This window comes from Manduca sexta, chromosome 17, assembly GCF_014839805.1.
Source record: "Manduca sexta isolate Smith_Timp_Sample1 chromosome 17, JHU_Msex_v1.0, whole genome shotgun sequence".
NCBI lineage: Eukaryota > Metazoa > Arthropoda > Insecta > Lepidoptera > Sphingidae > Manduca > Manduca sexta.
The window spans coordinates 15402487-15428480 of record NC_051131.1 but is presented as its reverse complement, the minus strand read 5'-3'; the positions used below and the strand labels follow the sequence as shown (position 1 = coordinate 15428480).

General features: G+C 35.4%; 1 protein-coding gene and 1 long non-coding RNA gene across 2 annotated transcripts in view; one reads left to right on the top strand and one right to left on the bottom strand.

Annotated features, from left to right (window-relative positions):
* Positions 1–4340: 4340 nt before the first annotated feature.
* On the bottom strand, positions 4341–15947 carry LOC115448166 (dnaJ homolog subfamily B member 6). Its single transcript, XM_030175505.2, is given in 8 exon segments — positions 4341–4842; positions 6555–6572; positions 6574–6817; positions 8482–8664; positions 12298–12435; positions 13372–13481; positions 14067–14162; positions 15755–15947. Coding segments are annotated over 7 exon segments (858 nt in total). The 5' UTR covers positions 14132–14162; positions 15755–15947; the 3' UTR covers positions 4341–4742.
* Positions 15948–16226: 279 nt separating this feature from the next.
* Positions 16227–25994, top strand: part of LOC119189592 — a 23254-nt gene continuing 13486 nt past the window's right edge. Inside the window, exon 1 of the long non-coding RNA XR_005112499.1 lies at positions 16227–16536. This is a non-coding gene — a long non-coding RNA (uncharacterized LOC119189592). The remainder of the gene's footprint in view (positions 16537–25994) is intronic.

Here is a 25994-nt window from a genome sequence, read left to right as displayed (position 1 = left end):
TTTTATCCACTTTGCAGTCATATCGAAAAAAGACGTATGAAATATAATTTTATGTGGAGAAAAAGAATGTAAGATGCGTGTTTTTGAACGATTTCATTTGATGTAATCTTTTATTGGTTCATCGATTTTTTTATTCCGTGGCCTGATTTGAACGAAATCTTTTATAGATTTCATTGGTACAGGACTCAAAATAAATTAGAATTTTGATTATTTTTTTGTTAATTTTAATATACCTTCAATTTATTATATAGCATAAAATTTCATAAATAAATAAATATTTAATATTGTTGTTTGACCTTGAATTTAGGAGATGGAGTCGGGAACTCGATATAAAATAAGATGAGAATTATTATTTTTATATGGGGTTCAATTAAATGTGTTTTATGACTAGCGATGTAATCTTCACCCTAATTGGTGTTATGGTTTACATACACACGAAATATCTTTTCAGTCGATAATTAATTTCAATTGTTAGCACTTGTAGTAATAGTCAATATAAATGGGGCACCGCCCTCGGAAAATATTTAATGTGCATATAATCATAAAAAACAAAAGATTAATTTGTTTTTCTTTTAATAATTTCTTATAATATGTATATAAAGTATTTTTTGTTTGTAGTGGTTTTCGAGTCCTTTTATACGATTACGATTATATGTTTTAAGTCAATATTGAAAAAAATAATGTAGATACCTACGTCTTTTTTATTATGACCACAGCTAAGTTCTAATTAAATTAGGGCAGTACTTGTGTTGACTTTAAAGTATAAACTATATATAATATACGTATAAACGTATTCATTGTTTTATCTGTTCCTCTAAAATTAAAAAAGGCGTTATCAAAACCAATTCCTTAAAAGGAAAAGGTGATGTGAATAGATATTTATAAGATTGTTTTTTTATTCACAGAAAGAGAATTATGAAAATTGGAAAGTAATACGAAAGATCACGCAGGTTTATAGTATTACTGATTAATATATTAAAATATGTAACTATTGCGTATCACATAATTCTCTATCGATATAACGATTGGGTGCAGGTATTTATAAAATAAAATAAAATAAGCATATGCAAATTATTATTTATTTAATCCTTCCTTTTGCTGTGCTGTCGGATGCCGACAATTTTAGAAACGAGATCTCGCAAGTTCTTATTTACAATGTAAACACGTAGATACTACATAATATTATTCTAAACGGTCGTAATGGCACTACTGAATATGAAAACATCTAATATGGTGTGTCATCTCATCCGTGGTAAGCAATGTACAGTACAGACGTCTGTGAAACATCTATCGATATTCAATTTAAGTACATGGGTAATAAAATATTCTATAATTCATTTTAAATTACGTACATATTAATATCGAAACCACGTAAGCGCAATACGATAGAATGAGCACGTCCATTTGATGTACATAGCCATTACAATTTAAAAAATATAGAAGCTAATTGTTGGCAAAGCATCGAAATATTTGGCCCAGAGAATAAAGTTTGTATTTATACTGTAATTATTAACACCTAGGAATGATAATTTTTCTGACAATATTCCAACGACACTTTAAAGGCAAGAACAATTATATAATATTTAACTCTAGTATTCATATATGTGCAGCGTTATGCCTAAAAGTACACGAAATTTACATATTTCTAGTTATATATTGAAGTGTGTAGTTTGGATGTTACATATTAATATAATTATTGTTAAGCACAATGTTGCATGTGGCAAGGGCGTGTAATTATATCTATGTGCAAGTATGAAACTAATATTTGATGTCTGTAATAGATACTGCAGATGCAACGAGGGTAGAAGCCTGTCTGGACTTGAATAACTTGCCACCACCTATCAAACACTGTGTTTTAGTATATTAAAGCTTTAACGACTATCAAGTTGAAATAGTGTCATTAGAAACAACTATGTACACTGCGGAAATAAAATGCGATAAATTGAAAATAATGAATACTTCATTTATATTTCGTAAGTTGTTACATAGTTCGAAAGCAATAGTATTTTTATTTTACACATAAATTGTTCCATCATCCTCGAAATTACAAATAAATGTGATATCTAAAGGCTAATTACTAAAAATAAACTTATAAAGTTGGCAGCAACATGATAAATCGCGAGTCGCGCCTCACGAAATGTAAAAAGGATGAAACAATGATCGGGACCGCATCGGGTTAAAAACAATCATTCAGAGCGAGATGCTATTCAAAATTTTGTTTACCATTTCCACTCGCCTACTTATGGTTAAAAGTTACGTTTGCAAGCACATTAACTCTGAGTAACTAATATATTGGATAAAAATTTTGTTGCCGTCACTAAAATATATCGACAGTTAAAAGACCAACAAGTTCAAGTGATATTTTCTTATTAAATTATTCATATAAAGTTCAAAATAACTAAAACCAAAAGAACTAAACAAAGGACAATGCCCAAAACCAGGCTATCTTTGCGTCAGTCATGCGTCTTAATCAAATAACCATGTAAAATCATAATTTTAATTATTACTTCATTTGTATTTATTTCAGTCTTAAGCAAATAGGGTTTTAAAGATATGAAAACAAAGTTGTTTAATTGTTGCAAATCAAACACCGGATAATTTGCTGCCAATATGGCGAATTGATACCAATATATAACAAATTCCTCTTTTAAATGGAATAAAAAAAGTTAATATGCACAATAACTGTGCTTGTACTTGAATCTATAATATATGGATTAAATATATTATTAATTAAACAAAAACATTGTTATAAAAAATATATTTTACTTAATAATTATGACCAAACTCCAAATAGCTGGTAAAAAGATAAAATATTAATCCTTCTAAAACAAACAAATGGCGACTTTTACTTGCATTGACAGAAATACTAAAGTCAGCTTAAACATGTCTGGACTTTATTTTTAATTAAATGAATATATGGGTACTGATTTTTATTACACTGGCAACTGAAATGAATGACAATTTGACACTTTAGATTTGTCTGAATGAAAACATTTCATTATTAAAATATTTTACTCAAGATCAGAGTGTTATTCTTATGTATTTTAAAGTTGAGTCGAGAAATTCACCTCCCCGTTAAGAAACAAGGTGTATAGTGTGTTCCGAACTTTGAGACGGAAGCTTTTAGTTAGCAACACAAAGTCGTCTAGAGCCTAGACCCAGGACAGTTAATCGAGACGACATATCCCGGCGGTGTATTAACTGCACCATTGCGGTGCCACAGCAACGATAAGTATATTTCTTAGACAAGCTATCCACTTTGTAAGTTATGTAGATTATTATTAACCTACCCACAATGTGGGAAAAATCTTGCAAAACTAAAGAAAACAGTTTAACAATAATAATAATCTGAACATGTTTACTCAACTTCTACATTATATTTTAGGTTTCAAGGCTGGAATGAGTTTGTGCTGCCTGCTGGAGATCAGTTAATAGAGAGGTTCACAGACAACAACGATATGACATGACCCGACCAGCACTGCAAGAAGTCATTCACTCACTTCAGCAGTATTATAAGCGTGTTGTGGCTACATCAAGTTCTTGTTTGTTTTCTGGGAAGCCAAGAAAATATACCTCTATCAAAAATACACATCTATATAAAAATATACATCGGATTTCGTATTTTTGTTTTATTTTTTTTCCTATGATAAGTAACTATTAGCCTAATCAGGCTGTGAAGTTAGTTGCTGGGTTCCTGTTCGATTTCCAGGCCAAGCAACATTTTATCTCGATGTTTCTAACATGACTTGCCTGGGATCGGAATCCTCCAAAGAGGGTTGGCGTCAGGCATGCGGCCGGTCATAAAAACTAAGCTGAATCTATTCTACAATATGTGTTGACGCCATATTGAAATGAGATGATGATAGGTGAATATAAAGATTAAGTTAATCCATGTAATAGAATAATTCATAAGTCAGAAAAATATGTACTTACACAAAGGGTCGGATAGTATATGCTCAGTGGAAAACTAATATTCCGCCATACTATCTTGGAAGTTTTATTGGAGCTTCGTCTCATCAGATGTTAATACCTATCACTTTCTTATAAGGCCGATTAAAGCTAAGTGAAAAGAATGTCCAATAATTGTTTATAGCAATATCAAGTAGGTACTGCAATATTGAACTTAATTAGGCACATAGGTACTTTCTACCGTACATTATTGCAGTCCATACTTAACCTCAAAATAACCGAGTTATAAAATTCAGATTACTCCGAACTCCCATCGAATATCCAATTGTTTTCAATTTATATAAGATTTAGGATATATTCCCTATAGTTTAGTGAAGGTTTTGTACAGACGCAAGCGTAGCCTAACTTTCATACAAAAATGGGCATTCTCCTTTTGGTGCAACTTAAAATGTACTCGGCACGTACATAATTGAAAAGTTAGGTATCTTTAGGTACCTTCTTTACATTATTCGTTAAAAGCACTTGGCCTATAAGGATACACTTTAATTAGTCTATTAGTGTTCTCATATGTTTGCGAACGTTATTGATATTATGAACACAAAACTTGATCCAAAATAATATGTGGCACGAATTATGGTTACTATTTAATTCAAATAAATGACGTATAGTAAAATAACTAGCTAAAAAAGTTGACTTTTAACTGTCGAAGCGTTTTGAAAGAAAACATTGATATAAATCAAAAGTAAAATTAAATTGCCGGAACTTATAAAAGTCGTATTAATTTGAATACAATTAACATTTGGATCATGTTTGGTTAAGAGCTAATATTTAATTTAACTGTATGTTAATGACTGAGGTACTCCATTAACAGTCTTTGATTTCAGGACCCCATTCTCGTAAGACATCACTGTCTCTCGACCGTTCTCCGTGACCCTGAAAATTATAAACCATACATTTACAAACGAATATTATACAATATTTTACTTTCTTAAGGTTTAGTTACTTAATTCAAGCCCAGAGAAGGAAGTCAGATAAAGTCAGGGCTGATATTATTTGAAGAAGTCAATATCAGCCCTGTATTATATACTGTCTCACTGGTGAGCACGGGCTTCCTCTACTAGTGGGAGGGGTTAGACCTTAAGTCCGCCACGTTGGCCTATTTTGGATTGGCATCTTTATAAGAATAAAATAAATAAAATCTTTATGAGAATTTTGGATGACATCACATAGGGTACTTATGTGATGTCATCCAAAATTCTTATAAAGATTTTCTCAGCGAAAATTCACAAAGAATACACAAAACTATTAGAAATGTCAGAGAGGCGTGCCCTATGGTTTTTAACCTGCGAAGAGTCTTGTCGATAGTTCATTCGACTGCCAACTAGGCTATCGCCGCTTATTTCCTTTATTAACCTAATTCATAATTAATTTGTTGACAAAAATATCATTACAGGTTGATATCACGTATCATTATCATTATAAACTGAGTATAAGATAACGATCCCATATAGCACGTATTTAGCGCCGTCGCTAGCTCGATTCACCTGCGCTGCTCGACCTTTTAACGTGTTCAGTGCCTCTAATGCTGGCGCCACACATAGCAAAAATATTTGAATTTATTTCCTGGACCTGCTACACAGGATTTGCAAATAAAATTGCTTACAGTATTCAAAGAGACAACAAACACGATGGACCGCGATTTTGAAGGCGCGGTATACTTGTATTATTTGTAAGTATAATTATTTATTACATGTACCCATGTAAAAATAAACTAAAAAACTCCGGATATGGGAGCAAGATAACAATTTACTCCTTATTCTGATCCAGGCGACACTGACCAAATTTAAATTTTTATGGCTTTTACTTTTAGGTTTCCATATAATCGGTGCTCCTTCAAGCAACTCCATAAAACTGAACTTTGCCCAAAATGTGCCAGGATACGCAAAGTTTTTAACTTTGAACGCTTTGCACATATACGCAAATACCCGTGCTACATATGTGTTTAAATATTTTTGCTATGTGTGGCGCCAGCATAAGACGCAATTATGCAACTTGCGACTGGGATCACTTGAAAGCAAAAAATAAGTATATGCGTTATGTTAATTCCGAATTTCGTCTCTGCCTGTCAAATTTCGTTCAATTCCTATTTTGCTCGCTTTAAAATTTCTAACAAACTTTTTACACCTTGTAAACAATTTGCGATACATTAATTGCTACATGTACTTATAAATTAAAATATTTTTTTGTAAGTTTAGATAAAGAGGGATAATCTCTGAAACTACATACCTGATTCAAAATAAACATACATTATTTCATGACTTCGAAATAAGTGTATGTTACATTTTATCCTGGGAACAGACTTATAATCCTGCGCAGAGTTGCAAGCAGAAGCCAGTTATAAATACTTTGATCACAATACAATAATTATCATACCAAATTCTATCATTAGAATGAATACGACAAAGTCGTTTACTATAGCCACATAGTCTGGTGCTGTTGGAGACAAATAAATATTTATCTGATTCTTTCATTTCTAATCATTAGTAATGACTATGACTACCTAATGAGGTATCGGGCATAATCGGGGTTCATCGCATCGAGCTCTTGGTTTAAGTTTATTAAACGAAAAGTAAAAAAGTCCTTACTTCTTAGTGGTGATTTTTTCCATTAACCATACGTGTAGTTGTAGTGGTGTGTTTTCTCATGTTGGCGCTTCCCGGTCCCGCCAGTGAGCTGTTGAATGTGGAGAACGATGTGAACGTGTTGCCGTTGGACGCAGCGTGAGCAAATATGTCGTCTAGCCCCTGCATGCCGAAGCCGAACGGGCTGAACAGAGACGAAGTGAGAGAGGTACTCGGGTGATGACTCCGGCGTCCGTGTCTGTGATGGTGTCCATGCCCATTGATTTCTGAAAATATAAAAATACATCAAATTAATAAATGTGAACAACCAACTACGAAGGCCTGTATAAATTGTGTTGGATCATCAAGGGATATAAACATCCCATGCTGGTCGACATTATCCTTGGGTTTCACTCCACTTAGTATCAAATCAAAGTAAGGGTGAAGTCACTTTGCGTTGCCAAAATAAAACAAAAACTTTACAGGGCTTTACTCTAACTCAAAACAAATTAACGATTACGATTACTAAATGTAACTGGAATTAAGATTACAAAGTGATGGGAAAAGTAATTCCTAAAGTCGGTTATCGATTACAACTGCATTTTGTAATTAGATTAACAATATTTATTAATCACTTTCAACGATATACTTTTATATTAATTAAGACTAGGAAAACTCATATTTTTTTTTAGGTTTTAGCCAATATACTTTTGGTTAAAATTTGATTTTAGAACTTTTAGAAAATAAACAAACGCGTAGTGCACTCACAAAGTAATCATGTAATTGCGATTACTAATTAATGCAATCTCGATTAACGATTGCAATTTATGCAAATGTAATCGAATTACATGTAGTCTAATTACAAGTAATCGGATTACGTAGGTAATCCCATCGGTGGTAGGTCTCTCATATGTGAGAGTTCGCCTGGGTAGGTACCACCGTAATGTCTATTTCTGCCGTATATTTTGGACATGATCAGACTAACATCTCGTGTCTCAGGATGGCGAGCGCAATGGAATACCAAACAATACTTTATAATTCAAGGTGTTGGATGGTGTCTCTGCTGTTTATGGGCGGTCGTATCGCTTACCAGCAGGCGAACCGCAGGCTCGTCTCGTCATACAAAGCAGTAAAAAAAATCCCAATTAATAATCTAATTCCAAAAGTAATTAACTACGCCCTACACAGCTATAGAATACCTATATCTCTAAAGCCTAATCCATGATGTTCAAGTAAATGAGTAATGGCTAAAGTAATTAAGCCATGTGTTTTCGTTCTCTAGTCTCTACCACTTCCTAGTAGTATAAATTAAAGACTAAATGAAAAGTCGAAAAGTCTCAATCACGGCGTCTGAATAATACCTACTGTTTATACCTATTATTCGTTAATACTATTTTCAAATGCTAGGCACATAACAAATATATGGTTTATATAATATTTTTGTTTCTAATATATTATTATATTACGCATTTATTAAGACCGGATTATAGGCATTTGCATATTTTCGCCATTATTGCCGGTTTATGTATATAATGCCTAAAATCATGGGATGGTTCATATTTTCACAATATTACGCGACATTATATAACTACCTTTCATTAAGATAACTAAAGTGAAATAAACCGAACCTTGTGTGCCTCATCAAAGGAGCATTTTATTAGATCATTACTCTGTTAAACAAAAAAACAAGTCACGTAGGAATTTCATTAATGGATGTTGCATATAATGATATGCATATTTTAACCATTTTTTAATCATTTGAATCGTTTAAGTTGCCTAAATTCGGTCTCCACTCATTAATAAACAGTTCATTGGAATAAATTTTATAAAATTTTCTTTATAAATACAATTAAAATCTTGTATCCACCGAAAACTTCTACACAATTGGTTACAATACTTACATAGGTAATAATTAAAGCGGTTTATAACATTAAAACTAGCACAATATTACCTGCGAAAAGATCGCTGAATGAAGAGCCGCCAAAGAATTCTCTGAAAACCTCTTCGGGGTCTCGGAATGTGAACGGGAAGCTAGCGTAGCTATATTCATAATCGTCGTCGGCGGCAGCGCGGCGTCCTCTGCAGTTATTCAGTCCCTCTTTACCGTACTGGTCATATACTCGTCGTTTCCTCTCTGCGTAAACACATTATAAATTATAAATTAATAATAATTTGATTATTGATATATTAGCAGTATCCGATACCTAATTAAATTGTTATTTGAATAACCCTAGAAACACATTTTTTTGGCAGTACTTTATCATTGTTAACTTTTGCAAGTCATTATTTATTAATTTGCTCATATCGGTACTTAATACTATTAGGAATATACATACACTACATTCTAGATAAAACGATTATTAAAAATAATTGCATCGACACTAAAAATCATTGGATAAAAATACCTTATATTGTAGTTAGTAAATATTAAGTCAAGATCAATTATAAGCAAAACAATATCAGGTTAATATGTTTTTCAAATTATAAAGGTAAAACAATAATCAATCTGAGTGTCAGTAAGATAGCGCACTGCGTATGTTTGGTAAAATAATAATTGGTTTTAAAAATAAACTATAAATAAATAATATTATAATGTCTTTATTATGATTCTTTCGAATTTCTTTGAAATAATCGTGATTCCACGAATTATGATTTTTAAATGCCTAAATTGACGTGTATAAAAATATATCCACTTATACCGAATTCCAAGGCATCGAAATGAAATATACTCGTATGCATGCTCCACATAAGTGGGTTAAAATTACTGTTAAAATCATCTTGGTAATTGTTATGCGTTACATTAGCAACTTGATTTTTTTATATGTCAAACTACATATTATAGTATGTTTTCGATACCATCTTAAAGTGGAGACATTTTTTAACAGATTAAGTAAATGAGCGAAGTAAGCAATAACTGGACGGGATAACCATTGTCTTACAAAAAACAAACGTTACGTTAGGTTACTATAGTGTATCGCAAGACAACAGTGATTTCCATAGACTCTTGAGTCTATAGAAGGGACCAGAACTCTTGAGTTCTGGTCCCTTCCCTAATATCGTCAGCTGAGTGTTATTTCTACAGACTCAAGAGTCATGTTCCTTTCCTAATACCTATTATTATCTTTATGGCTGGTACAACATCCACAATTCCTATGGTATTTTGGCCTGTAGATAATTATGGGTCGTGGAGATCACCAGAGCCCTTATTCTGTATGGTAGTGTAAACGCGTAACGCGGCCGTGTCATGTTATCTTCGAGAAATGTGCGTGAAATGGTATTCTGTAAGCCAAATTTCTATAGTCCTAAACATGATGCGTTGTGTTACGTGCTTGTTACGCATTGTTAAAATAACGTGCGGGATAGAGAATAAGGCGCCAGGTGTTACGTTTCTCGTGTGCCGACCTGTAAAATATTTTTTTTAATTCGACTAAATGCAAGGTATTCCTAGTAATGGAAAAAAGGAACCCCCTTACATTAAAACATAGTATTTAAGTTTGTATTCTAAATGTTTATTCGGTGGCAAATAAAGTGCATAAGACTGTCAATTATCGCTGTTAACACCTACATAATAGTAAAAATACTTATAATTTCCAGACATCAAACGATCCATCCATCCGAAAACTATCAATGTGGTCTTTTTACAATCAAATTCAATATCACTTGGATGAACAATTTTATACAATTATAATGTAACATAATGATAATACAATATTTTACTGATTAATATGCAGCAAAGTGAATGTTATGACTTGTACCTTTGGTATTTAATTTTCTATGCTGAAGAGAATTTCAATTGAAACGAGTCATTGTGTTGTTTTTATCATGCTTTAAAATGACCTTTAGGTGGTTATTACTAACATAAAATCAATGAATGTGTGACAAAACGTCCTTTAGTGAAATGAGTGCGTAGGCGAACGCATCGTTGGGTCGGTGTCGGTCAAAGTTGTGACGTCATCCATTTTACAATTACGAAAACTGTATCAGTACTATGATATATTTTTATACATGGAGCAAGAATTAAATATAAGGGAACAACATCGCGAAATTTATATATTTACGAATCATTAAATTCAATTTTAACAATAAAGTATTCAGTAGCAGCAGAATTCGGAATTAAAAAATGGCCGATTTTCATAATTTCTTTGGTATGATACTTAACAAGGCTGTGATCTAAAAAGCTCCTCAGCCAAATCATTACACCCGGTTTCTCGGTTTACCCTCTCACCTCCTTAAAGGCCACCACTGATTATATCAAGTACTAGTTCCTTTTTTTTTACTAGTCCTTTTTTATGCAAAGCGTATTTGTTTTCTTTGAATTTGTATTCATAAAAGCGAATGTATAATTATAAATAAAGTGTTTGTAGGAAACAATATTGTTTTGTTTTCATTAGTCATCTGTAACAGAATAGTTCTCCAGGGAAATCCATCATGCCAATATATTCACACACAGAATAATTATTAAGTATTGAAAATATGGCTGAATATAGCTGGTGCATGTTACCATTATGTAATATTATGTTGATTATCTGTTTACTTTGCCAAAATTTTAATTTACTTAATTCCAATGCATTTATTGAAAGTAAAGCAGCCGAGGTCTACTGGCTAGGGGAACCGATAGCTGATATAAAGTTCGCGGGTTAGAACCCATCGTCAGCGCCCGCATGTCTCAATGATCAAAGTAAACTTGGACACGTAAGGGTTCTCAATAAGTATTTTGAAGGTATGTGGAGTCTACCAACCCACATTAGTTATACTCATGTTCGCAACAATTCTATGAGGACGCAAGGTGCGTCCAAACGCATAATATCGACAATTTCATAGTTTTCCTCGACCTGATATTCAACAGAAAAAAAGTTGTATCTCAATATTGGCCAATCACAGAGCCCCTATCTTTACGCACTGCAAAAGTTATCACACCGAAAAAACTGAATTACTTTTATTTTCATAACATTGCAACGTATTTAACTAAGTAACGTTTGTCAATACGGGCTTTAGAGTAGTAAAGAAAGTCCATGCCAGCAACAGCACAATTCTTTTCGTTTTTCATATAATTATTGTTATTTTTCCTCAAATATAATAATGTTTAAATGCCCAGAATTTCAGTAAAATTATACATAATATAACCATTGTGTTCTGACGGTTTCTATTTTTCCAACTTCTATGTGAGATCAACACCACACAATTACTTATGGAAGCATGTTTCACAAAGGATTTACCTTCACTAAAAGACCGATCGCCGGGCTGACGTCAATTCCCTCTAGGGAAAATACAATACATGTATGAACTCCTATATTATCCTTGATGGATTCAAACTTAAAATGACTCATGTAAAATTACTCATAATATTGTCAGTTGTTGTTAAATTTGGCCTTTCTAATTCAATATGCATATTTTATTCATTTTTTATGATATTTAGTATAATATTATATCATTTGTATTTTATTATATCATTTCATATTATTATTCATTCGTATTTTAATAAAATATAAAAGATTTTTTAAAGAGATTCAAACATAATTTTCTTTTTAGTAATTTGATTCTATTTATTAAATGCAATTTTATATTAGCTTCACTCACACAAAACCCATTCTTTGGTTAGTAGAAGGCAATTGACGGCTGCATGTTACTTGCATAAAAGTTTTGAATATTATCACATTCGAGACTTGTCAGTCTATGTCTATTTCCATCATTTGATGGTCTTAACTAAACAAAATGATAATATTCAAAGCATCTCAACCAATAACTCCTACATAAAAACAACAGCTACCAAAAAAGCGATGGAATGGTGTTTCTCCAAAAAACCCTTTGAAGCTAAAATGCCGATGCCCATTGACTCCATTCTTGCTTTGGTATCTGTGACCGTGGTGACTGGATCCCCGTGCATCATATACTTTCCGCTTGTTTTCTACCCAACAACAAAATGCTATTTTATATCTCTACAATAAGATCTATGACAACATAACTACATGACAATCAATCATAGAAAGTCATGGCAACATCCTACATGGTTATAAATATTTTGTTGCAAACTTTCAGCTAGTCAGTTTTGTTATTTTCTCTCAAATATTTCAAGTTTTATAGTAAAAGCAACAAAAGAGTGATAGCTTGCAACTAACTTTTTAAAAATAAAATGGTGCATGTGATTTTAAATCTACATAACTAATTGCTGCCTTTAGTGACATAAGTGAAGAACACAGTATCTTTGAAAAAACAAGTCAAGTATACACATTCAATAATAAATCTTTTCAAGGTCACTTCAGCAAATCAGTTTTAGCCTACCTATTAATTCCACAATATCAATAAAGAAGAATACATCAAAATTTTATAACTAAATCATAGTAAAAATACAATAAAAAATTTGACTTATGGAGTTTATTTGTTGCATTCATATTAAATCCTTCCTAATCGAGTTTCAACAATGAAGCCCAACCTCAATAGAATTCAATCAGCCCCCCAATTGGGGTAACCCCCAAGAGATATTATAAGGTGAGATACACAAGTTTATTCACTGTTCCTTTACTCTCATAGTCCTGTGAGATGGCAATCTGACGTGATTGGAGAGAGATCAAGCACAGAACCAACGGCTTTTCATGCTTTGCGAGGGAGTGACTTATCACATCACCAACTTCCTGACTCTGAACTGCGACTGACTAATTTTTAAGATGGAACAACCCAGTCACAGTTACTGTTGTTGGCTCAACCTGAGATTCGAACCCAGAACCTTAGCATGTTAGTCTTATTCGTACCTCGTATGCATTACATCTATGCCACTGAGGCATTTATATTATATGCACAACAACATAAACTATTTAAGTAATAAGAATATTAGTTCAATACATACCATCTGAAAGAACTTCGTAAGCCTCAGATATTTCCTTGAACCTCCTGTTAGCCTCGTCTGCATTGTCAGGATTCTTATCGGGGTGCCATTTCAAAGCAAGTTTTCTATAGCTGAAAATAAAATAAAATTTACAAATTTAGATCATTTCTTCATCATTTATAATTTTGCTTAATTGTAATAAAAAATCATAGTCAGAACCCTACACAATTATATATCCACTAGGTAATTTCTTTTATTCCCAATGGACTATGCAGAGAAGAAATTTATGCACCTACCTTAAGGCAAACTTAGCAAATTAACATTTAAAATAAAACTATTTCTTGGACTTTATTGTATTTTTTAAAATTATCTTTTCCTAACATTTTGAAAACTATGCAGCCTTTATGGTCATGGGTGGGACTGAGGTGTTGGTAGCCCAAAACATCTTCATGGACAAACCCATTGTCATAATTGGTAATCTAAATATTCAACTCAACAAGAAGCTCAAACCCAGAACTTCATAATTAACAAAGAAGTGTACAGTGTACAAGTAATTGTTTTTACAGTGATGTACTTTTATTATTTTACTCATGCATATTTTTGATGCCATGAGACATTCTGTCTACATATTGTTTACAAAGTATTGTCATTTTTAGTCTTACCGTTTTTAAAAACAAACTCATAATTGATGATTGTGGGTCTATAATTATACTTACGCTTTTTTTATTTCAGCCTCTGTAGCAGTCTTAGAGACACCCAGAATCCTGTAGTAGTCCACCATATCTACTCTCCCTTAAGGGGTGCAAGGAAACCTGAAAGTGTACAAAGATTAATTAACAAATATTGCATAAGAAACCCAAATCTATTTGTACCTTATAGTATGTAAATATTTACTACTGGTTTGTATGCCACAAATAGGAACATCTATACAAACTATGCTAAATGATCAATAAACCAAAAGCACATTGACCACATAAATAAATAAAAGTAAAACAAAGAATGTTTAGCTATATGTATATGAATGTCTCCTGTAAACAAATATTATTCAACACACACTTTTAGCTTTTTAGCGTATATCTGAAGGTCCACAGAAATAAATAAATACACCGTATACAAGCTTAATTTTAATTGCAAGAATACAGCTGTCACTGTTGCCCATATGCAAAGAACTATCTAGCTGTGCTAAGGTTGCATGAGCACACGCGTCCGCCGGGTAATGTAATTATTAATACGCATTACCATTTTACAACCTTAGTCGGCAAGACATTTGCTAATATTATTCTAAGTCAGTTTTTCAAGTACAAAGAGTGCCGTTATTTTCGTAGCAATATGCTTACTTATAAAAGTATAAGTTACATTACTACAGAATGGATTTATGAAATACATAATGTTTATGATCTACCTAAGCTTTTAAATTGGTTGAATCTAGTGTTAAGACATCGGGTAATAAATCGGTATTTCAAGTTTTCAATCAGAATAGTTAGCAAAATATTGATAGATTTAGTGTGATATAAAATTCGTCACAAATATGCTTCGGTATCATTAAAATGTGATAATCAAATTACTCACTCAGGGTTTAGACTGTAATTTATCAAAATACGGTGAAATGGAACTGTTGCAATTTATTTTTTTTATTCCACAATCTCTATATCAAACGTCAAAAAAACTGGAAAACAAACAATGTACATTCACGGAACATCGATAAACGTCAACTACTACAGCGCCATCTCTTATTATTGCCGTAGGTTGTATTTTGTCCGACCGCACGTTGTAAAGCTGGAAATACAAGAGTATTTTATATAACTAAAACCTAACCAATATGATGTAAAGCCATATTGTATTGGATAAAAAGCGTTCTAATTTCAGATTCTGGATTCCGTTTCTGAATTCAGCATACAATTCCGTATGTATAAGCTCGGCCTTAGTTCAGTGAGGAAGAAAAAGGAGGTGAAGTCGAAGGGGGAGGAGAGCGGAGTGGTTATTGTGTTTTGGCTTTTTGTTTAGGGAAATATCTATGTCAAAACCAAGCAGAGGAAAACACAATTTAATGATTTGTAACACTGTGTAGATTGTTTTCTTTCATAAATACAAAAAGGGTATGCACAGTGGTGAGTGCACAGTATTTTAAAGCAGCCAATGACAGAATGCGAATGTTCTGTAGTAACCTTCACCAAACGTAGATAGCTACGTATTAAGTTATTCACAAGCAATACATTTTTTTGGTCATAATTACTATAAGTACATAATATGTAATAAGGGAAACCATTATAAATCATTACTAGGTAACCAAGCAATCTTTGGGATTCCAAATAATATCATAGTATTAGGTAAGTATAGGGACCATAGATTTTTTCGGACAAATTACCAAATAAGTAAGTACATAATAAATAAAATCACTACTTACCTTCATAGACGAAATATTGCTTAGGGTTTGATCATCAAAATATAATCTGTACAGTGACTAACACGGTCGTGCATAAACTCCATAATCAGTAGTCATTATGACTTTGATAGACTTACGAATCCAATCGAGTAAAACCCACACTTAGCCGATTTGCCCACACATGGCGTAACGTCAGTGACAAACAACACACCCAGCTGTTCTAGACATTTATATGGAGTATTCCTACAGATTTCATACAAATAGCTTTTTTTTATAGATCTACAAACCTTAAAATAACATTGGCTCTGCCGGTGAATACAGCGTATATACCAATCACGAATATCACTTTAGTTCTTACACACTAATGAATTATCACAATAACACTTTTCAACGATTTCTTTACAATTTTCGCACACTGCTTAGTTAGTTCTGAGATCACAGGATGACACTATCACGTTTTGTGTCAAACACACACTGAAAGGATGACTGCTCTCGTCAATGACAGTTCATATATTCGGTCTGTCAGAGCGACTAATAATACTGTAATCATATCGTTTCCTCGTTGGTAATATTAGTGCAAAATTAATGCGTATTAATTTAATAAAGGAAACATTTGATGCTAGAAAATTTTGTGAACTTCATAAAGTCTACGCTTGGGCAGACTTAGCGGCAACACAATAGCACAACAAACGATTGGAGTGCACGGTTACCGTCGACTGACGTTCAATGGCAAGAATATAACGAAACGAACACGAGTAATGAATCCAACAGCACAGCAGTTGGATAGAAAAAACAGCGCGCGAGTAAGTAGCGGGACTATTCAATTTGTTACTTTCAGTTTTGATTTGTGTGTCAGTATTAAGCAAATAAAATGGTTCCGTAAGATTTTAGCAATCACTGCTCGCTTATAGGAATCACATAAATCGACCAAAGCCAAATAATTGTTTGGTAATGTTTTTAATTCTAACTTAAAGTGCAAATACTTTGATACAAATTGATTCATTTAATCCTATCCCGTCCTATGCTGCAGCCTGCAAATAAATGTATCTAGTAGTTATCCGCATTTATTATAAATGTATAATAGAGTATTTGACACACTTTTGTTTTTTACTTTTAACAAATACTACTTTTTGCTCGCGGCTCCACCTGCGTGAAAGTGTTTTCCGGAATAAAAGACCCACCATATATTTTACCGGGATATAAAATAGCTTATACCTAATTTTTTTATTAACATATATACGTTGTCCGAGCTCAATAGTGGTGAGACGAAAGCAAGGTAATTGCCCGACATTCATTTAGTCAAGCTCCAACCAGTGTCGCGGCTAGTCGGCTTACTAATTTGTATTTTTACAAATAAAATGCCTTTCTGTGATTTTAGATAATGTACAAATTATACTGCTACTGTAAATGAAAAAATAAAACGTTTCGTTTCATACGTTAGTAATAAGGCGATACCTCAAGGTCCATTTTCATACATTTTGTTTCACCTTTAAGGTGGTAGCTCAAGGTCCATTTTCATACATTTTGTTTCGGCTTTAATCTGGGTAACTAAACAAGTATTGGCAAGTAAAGAATTTAAATTCACGTCTAGTTAGTGATTAGTTCTCGCAGTTGAAAGAAAAACGTAAAAATAATTAATAATCATGGATATTTCGGCCTTTAAAATTTAATATGACGAAATTTTAACTATACCAGGTTAAATAGTAGCGTATTATGTTAATGTCGGACTAGGTCTACTAATATACCAAAATATTCCATTCATATCCATTAGGAGATCTTACCATGGAGGTATTATTTCCTACCTCCAAAGGTCTAAATCACGGTAGAAACACTATTTGCATGACGCCAGCGCCATCTATTAAATAAAATCGTACAATAAATAAAGATCGTACGATAAAAATAATCTATTGTGTTAATCCGCCACCATAATATAATCTGTGTAGGTACCATATTTTGTTGTCTGCAAAAAGTATTTACTATTTATTTTAATACTGGCCGTTCAGTGGTCGAAATTTGTGAAATAAGGGTAATTAGTAAGTAAGTAATTAGTATTTGTCTACTTGGTGTTCACATTAAATAATTTTGTAAAATTACCCTTTGACATAATCTCAACAAAGAAATTACCTTTGAATTTAATAGATTTATTGTAACACATTTATAGATTCATTTTTCTGTATTCCTATTCTATTATAATATAATGTTTTATGCCAAATCTCACAATGGTCCATGCGCGTAATGAGCATAAAAAGGGGTAAGTACTCAATTTTTTCTTCACGTATTATTATACCTATACATAGGTAAACTTAGTTGATTGCTTCATTTAGGTATTAAAATCATAAGGTATTCTCATCTATCTTACTTTGTACAAACACATATTCCATTCATCAAAATCGGTTCAGTAGTATATTCACGAAAACATAACAGACCAACTTTCGCTCGTCGCGCATTTATTTTAAAGTTAAAAAACAAATATTCCTACCAATAATATTACTTTATAACTGTTCCAAAAGAAAGAGCTTTTAACATATTATATATACCCTTTACATATTATATGAAATCACTTCACAAAACGTCTTGTACATAAACCGCAAGGAACCTTGCAAAACCGTTCAAGTATAACAAAAGCATGAAAAGTAAGCAATTCAACTGTGTAATCAGTGAAAAAGAAATTGAGACGGGCTAAATGTCGCTTCATATGTCCGCTTTGATTGGCGCCTACTCATTTTCCCTCAAACTTTTAAAATATTTTATAAAATAAAACATTAGGTCTCTCTGGCGCAGGATGAGCCGACAACACACTATTAATATTTTTTACATAAATACTTATATAAAGCTGCACGTCTTACTCTTCACTCAGAACAGATTGGTGACTCCAAGGCACCAGATGTTTAAACACATTTGTCAGAATGTTCCTGAAGCGAAGTCATATCGCTATCCCTAACTCCCACTTATTTAAAACATAATCAGTAATCCTTGGAGATAGTAACGTTTCAGGTTGGATCGTGAAGTACCAAAAGCCTTTTTCTAGAACCTTTATCATAAATCGACTTCCACGGTTGGCATTCCACGTTGTTTTGAATGGAAGTTACATAATACTTTACCACATTCTTAATATAAAATATAACGACTATGACATAGAACGTCAAACATTACAGAAAAAGCTGGAAACTATAAGATCATCAACATTGTCTGACCTTCAAAATACCGGTCGTGTTACAATCACTGCAGTTCTAAGAAACACAAGAAAGGAGTTACTTACTTGTATCAGAACATCGCACTGTATTACCCTTAACGAAAGATAGGGAATATAACCTACTTATAATAAGTATGATTCTACTAACTAAAAGCGCAGTTACATAGAATTTCATGGACTAGACAAAAATTACAGACTCAAATTGTGAATCCCCAAAGATAGCCCCCGTCCCTCCCTCCCGGGATTTATCGTTGCTCGTTGTCAAATTATTCGTTTACACTTCCGCCCAATTTTTATGTAGGTATATGTTAGCTGGCCCCCACTGCTGTTTGTGTTCATGACTTGTGTCGTTTACTGGACCCACCTATATACGTTTGTGAGCTGCAACTTGAAACCTGGACGCGCCCATATTATACGCTGAATAGAAAAGAATGCCCTGTGTAAGCGATTAACAAACTTATTATTGTTATTATTATTTATTTTTGCGCGTCAAAGTGACTGCAATGCACCTGGTGCTAAGCGGAATGCTGTCTTAAAGAGTATCGAATGACAAAAGACGGTTACCTTATGCCATTAGACATAATAATGCCATCTTCACGCTACGGCGGAAGGACCCAGAATGTAGCGACTTTCCCGTCCTCATACCCGCTACTACAACTCCTTTAAACCAAGGTCAGAATTGGCACAAATTTTATGACACCGAGCGGCATGGGCGCCGCCAAGATTAGTTTTAGGGAAGTGCATCTGCACGTACTCTCTATATTACATAATATCAATTTAAGTTTTTTTTTTTTTTTTTCAATTCATATCACGAGGTTTTTGAAAATGCTTTATCACAATAAAATCTATATGGTCGACAGTTCCCATTGTTGCAGATTGATTCAGTGCCTTATATTTTTTGTGATTTATTTCTAGGCAGGGGGTGCGCGTGCCCTTGCTTGTACCCGCATTCGGCGCCCATGCCGAAAGGTGAAGCTCGGAGAGTATAGGATACCCATAATTATCGGAAGGAGGGAATAAGCGCACCGGCAAACTATTTCAAAGCCTAATGGTGCGGCAAAGGATAGAGATAGCGAACGTATTGGTTCAGGTCGTCAAGGTTTTCACCATTAAGTTGTGCCTTCGTATGCCAGCACGTTGGTTGTACCTAAAAAAGGAGAGGAGGGGATCAGTTGATACAATTCCTCAGATAATACAGCATGATGCAGACGGTAGACGCTTAGACAAGCAACGTTTCTCCGCAACTGTAGACACTCCCAAGTCGCTCGTCGCACGTCTGCATCATTTACAATGTGGATGGCCAGTGCCTGCAAGCCATTTAAGGCATCAAACAAATATTGAGCGGAACCGTTCCAGAGGTTCAAGTTTACTTCACACCTGGCCGTACCTTCGCTTTGTGGAAGCGATCAAGGTGACCGAGCGTAAAAAACGACGCACCATATTCAAGATTTCATCTCTATGTGATGTGGCAGACATTATGTATTCGACGTAATTGCTTTTTAATTTACAACACAACGGATATCCACACGAAGGACACTCAAGTCATTGCGCAATAAGAAGTGAACACCCTTAAGATAGTGCAGAGAAGAAAACAGGAATATTTTGCGCGTAAACCTAGTTATCTAAGTTCTCTTGGCATTAAAATCAAACAGGTTCTTGGAACCCGATATAGAAATGAAGTCCACTGAGTGGCAACTCTTGTACCCCCTTCCTAAACTTTGGCATTTACAGTCATGAGCTCCCAAGCGTCGACACGCAATCTGGGCCCATGCAGAATGCCAAACGCCCTCGTACACAAATATCGAATAAATTGTTTGCCAGAAGCTTAGAAAGAATATGATGCCGAACCCTATCAAAAGCCTTAGCTATGTCGAGGCTCAGAGCTATAGTCTCGCTTCTTCTTCTTGCGTCGATGTCCTCAATGCTGAGGGTCGTGACCTACACGGATCGTTTTATTCCGGACTATACTGCGCCAATGGTGCCGGTTCTCTGCAACGTGGATTGCTTCGTACATGTTGCTGTCAAGAGCGGAGCGGATTTGGTCCGACCAGCGCAACGGATTTCGCCCTCGAGATCTTTTACCCTGATTTTTGCCGGTAATAACGATCTTCTCAAGATTGGCACCATTCTTCCGGGCAATATAGCCGAAATACTCAAGGACTCGTTTCAGGCAGATGGTCGAAAGCCTAGTTGAGCTCCTTTAGTATCGACACGTTAGTAAGATTGGCTGTCCAGGGGATGCGCAACATTCTTCTCCAGCACCACATTTCAAAGGCGTCAATGCGTTACCTCGCGCTCCGTAAAGAAATATGGAGAATACTAATGTTCGAACCAGTTGTTGTTTGGTCTTATTTCGGATCTTCCTGTCCTTCCATATTCCCTTTAGTTGGCCAATAGCGCCTTTTGCCATTCCAATTCTGCGTTGGATTTCTGACTCACAAGTATCGGTCTTAGATATACTGGAGCCCAAGTAAATAAATTGGTCCACTTTTTCAATACTTAGCGCCCCGGTGAGCTGCAGTTTATGTGTCCTATCAACCACCATGATCTTTGGTCTTGTTCCTGTTTATTTGTAAGCCTAGTTCTCCACTTATTTGTTCCATTCGGTCCAGCAGCAATGACATTTCGGCCTCTGAGGTGGCAAGTAGAGTGGTGTCATCAGCGTATCGTAGGTTCGTGATCTTCACTCCACCCACGCTGACTCCTCCTTGCCCGCCGTTCATAGTTTGCCTGATTATATGCTCCCCATATCCATTAAACAGAATGGGGGACAGTATACAGCCTTGTCTCACTCCTTTTTGGAATTCAAATGGTTTGGATGTTGTAGTGTGAACCTTGGCTTTTGCGATACAAGGCTTCAAGGAGCGTGACCAGATGTGGAGGTATGCCCAGCTCCGCCAAAACACAACACAATATCGACCAGCTTACACAGTCAAACGCCTTACTATAGTCGACGAAACATATCTACTCGTTGTCCATAAATAAATAAATACATATGATAACGGGGGTGTTGAACTCGTACGCTTTCTCGATTAGCTGCCTGACGTTTAATATATGCTCGCGAGTGTCTGCCTTTTACGAATCCTGCTTTTTCCTCTGGGATCTGCCAGTCCAGGTAGTGTCTTATGCGACAGTTTAGGATGTGGAGCAAGATTTTGCTGGAATGCGATATTAAAGAAAGAGTCCTGTAGTTGTCGCACTTTTTTGTAGAACCTTTCTTGTGCAAAGGGATTACGGCAGATTGAGTCCAGTCTTCGGGCCATATACCGGTACGCCAGATGGTGTTGCATATCATATGCAGTGCATCAACTCCTTTGTCACCCATTGATTGAAGGACATCAACAGTTATTCTGTCAAGTCTAAAGCCGAAGAAAGCAGGTGCAATTTCAGCGCAGCTATAACTTCAGTGCGAAGGATGTCTGGTTCTAGGTCTATCGAATTCCAATCCGCAAGCGCAGCTATGACTTCAGTGCGAAGGATGTCTGGTTCTAGGTCTATCGAATTCCAATCCGCAAGCGCAGCTATGACTTCAGTGCGAAGGATGTCTGGTTCTAGGTCTATCGAATTCCAATCAGCAAGCGCAGCTATGACTTCAGTGCGAAGGATGTCTGGGTCTAGGTCTATCGAATTCCAATCCGCAATTTGGTTTGAACTGTTTTCCTAGCAGACGGACTTTCTTGAACAGGTCTGCAGTTTGACATCTCTTCGCATGCTCTTCTATCTCTCCGCAGATGCCCATTATGTAGTTATTTTTGTCTGATCGGCATCGTGCATCAATAGTTTTGCAGAGGATTGAGTACGTGTGGGCGTGTTCGGGATTCTGCAGTCCTTTCATTTTCAGGTCTTTTCTCTGTTGGATGAGGTCCCAGGTAGGTTTAGAGATGTAGCCTTTTTTCTTATTGTGCTGTTTTTTAACTGCCCTCGCTTCATTCAAGGCTGTATTAAGGTGACCCTTGAGTTGTGTCCATTGCGCATTTGCGTCATCCTGCAACGAGAGAGGTTGACCATTTAGTTTTATCTCAATGGAATCCTGAAATGCTTTTTGCTCTGAGATCTTGAGATGTACTGGCTTCACTTGTGAAACTCTGCGTGTCATGCGAAGGGCGAATTCCGTGGCAAGCAAATTATGGTCCGAGCCGCATTCCGCTCCGGGAAATGTCTTGCTGTTATCGACTGAAGACTTCCAGCGACAGCTAACCAACATGTAGTCAATTTGGTTGCGATATCGGTCACCTGGAGACTTCCATGTGTGGCCTTCTTGGGTGGTGCTGAAAGTTAGTGTTTAGTATTTTCAGATTTCTCTCTACACAGAAGCTTATTAGCCGCTCACCCCTCTCATTTCTCTCGCCAAGACCATGTTTACCCACGTGCTGACGGATGTGATCATCAGCTGCAATGTTTCCAACCTTAGCATTGAAATCTCCAAGGATGAGCGTGATTTCTCGATAGTCTCGCTATGCCTGTCAATCGCCTCCCCTCAGTGATACTGGACGTACCTACATACGTTAGATCACCCGTAGATCGGTTCTGGCGAAATTCGTATTGTCTCTGACCGATCAATGAGCGATCTTTCAAAATATAGCTTACCAATTGTATGTTTATTATCCGCTTCGTTACTGCAATCACTGAGGTTATAGCGATTGAGCGGTAATTAGTAGGGTCAATCACTTTTTTTGGGAATCGGTTGTAGATTGGTCACCCTCCAAGAATCACGCACAATACCTACTCACGTAACGCGTCTCAGTACAGGAGACAATCCGGTCGCACATCCCCTCAATATCACCGCCGGTATACCATCCAGGCCACTGGCTTCAGGAACCCTAAGGGACCGCAGCGCTCTCCCCACATCACACTGCCTGACGCGAATATCAAGCGTTATATATTGTCATATATAGCAAGACAGCGTCGGCAGCCGTCAAGTGCCACAGTCTTTAAGCCGGGAATTAGCCGTAAAGATGTTTGCCAGTTGAGTGGTCTACTTCTACGGCTTGTGGGCCAACGATCCATCAGAAAAACTCAACAGTGGTACAACGAATGGCAGAAGTTAAACTGCACAGCCTTGGCCGGACTCCATTAAGCACGGCTGATAGTTGGATGTTTGGACAAAGCACGCCCAATCCTATATAATGTGCGCTGGGCATCCCCTGTAACTTCCTTCTTGCAGGCGTTGGTGACACTATTGTAAACTTCTTTGAAGAAATCGCTACAAGAATCCTTCATTACATAGTTATATAAGTAATTTTAATAGTTGTTTAGAAATAATAATTATTCTTATTCTTTGTTTTGACGTATTATAAGTGCAACTTTGTTCGCCTACGTGATAAATAAAGTATTTTTTTTTTTATTTTTTCATTGCGCAACCTCTGATCCAAGCGCGATAGTCATACGTCGCAAGTTTTAACAAATAGCTGCGGCGTATGCGCAGTTACACCAGGAGTATATACGGCCCTTACTAGCGGTCTCAGAAGAAGGAATTTAATTTTCGATTTCTAACCTGATCTCGCCAATTGCTAAATAATATTTTTCCTCGATACAGCACTGTCGCCAAGGGATGGATGCGAAATATTCTCGGATATCATCCTAATCCGCTGAAGAGTAATGCTTAACACTTCGCTTGACCTATACAGGACATGGAAGTGCAGCGAACGGTACTGACATCCTAACCAGTCAGTGATATTCCCCCCCGAGGCAATTCTTGTGCGGTCGGTCTCCACACCGAATGCACGCCCATGCATGGGGGGACATTTGTCGCGGGCCTAGACACACAGAAAGTGTGTCTATACCCCCATGGTTGCAACTACACATGGGGGGTCTAATAGGGACTCGTTGAACATTTCCCCTCCTCTTCTCTCCGCCCATACTATTACTTTCTCTTTCTTCCCTCTTCTTTCCCCCCCTATTTCTCCTCTTCCTCTCTTCCTTCAGGGCACTGCAGTCGTTAAGCCGGGGGGTTCCAAGTATCCCGTTCGCTCGTCCCCTCGGAGTGGACCGTGGGGTCTGTAACTAAAAAAAACCAGGCAGTGATCAGAACTGCCTTGAAGGGCACTAACGGTTAATCATTACCCAGCCGGGTGTTTCGTCAGCAATACAAAATGTAGTCTAATTGTTGTGGGTACAAATTTATTTTAAATTAGTCATGTAAGTCTTTTAGAAGATGTAATACTTACCGAAAATGACAAGATTAGTTTATTGGCAACCTTCATACATTTTCCAAAAATATCTGGTGCAAAAAGTAATAATTCTAAATATTATAAAACAAATAACATTTTCAAACAAATATTGTTACTCGTCACTGGACTAGCAGAAATGTAAAGGGCTGTAGACTGAGAGGTCCTAGATTCAAATTCAAGGTCGAGCCACACTTCACGTGGGATTTTCTAACACGGTGTGTCCATTAAACTCTTAAATCAATCCAATTAAATCTCTTAGGACCTCTTAGAGTGAGATAACGGTAGGCGAAAAATGAGTAATTAAACAGTTGTAATACTTACTTACTATGATATTAAAAATGCATGAAGGTATATAACATTCTATTCCTTGACGAGAAGCATATTTCCCGAGAGGCATCGCAAGCAATAACTAGTCATAATAAAAGTAACAACAGTTTGGAACATTAACTGTTCCAAAAATATGCCAAACTTTTCTTTCATAAATACTTTTTAGTAAATAATTATGAAATTCATTGTTAGCACATAATGAAAATTATTGAACAACATTTGTTCTAAAGCATGATTTGAAAAAAAAGTTAGAATTCGATAACTAAATACAAAAAAATTATAACTGGATTAATTTGAAAAATTTGGTTGACAGCTCTCAAATCTGCTTTATGACGGCTGTAAAAACTACATGTTATCAAAATAAATTCAGTATAATTAATTTGGCAGGCAAATATTCTAAATTATAGAATGATTCCAATTGCAAAATGTAATAAATTGAAGTTTTCGCTTCTTCAAGAATTTCATTCATATCCAAATTTTGAAACCATTTGTCGGCCGTCACAATTAGGCTGTTTGACGGCATGCAGAGGTACTCTACTCTCGACCCAATTGAAAGAAAATACCGAAAGGA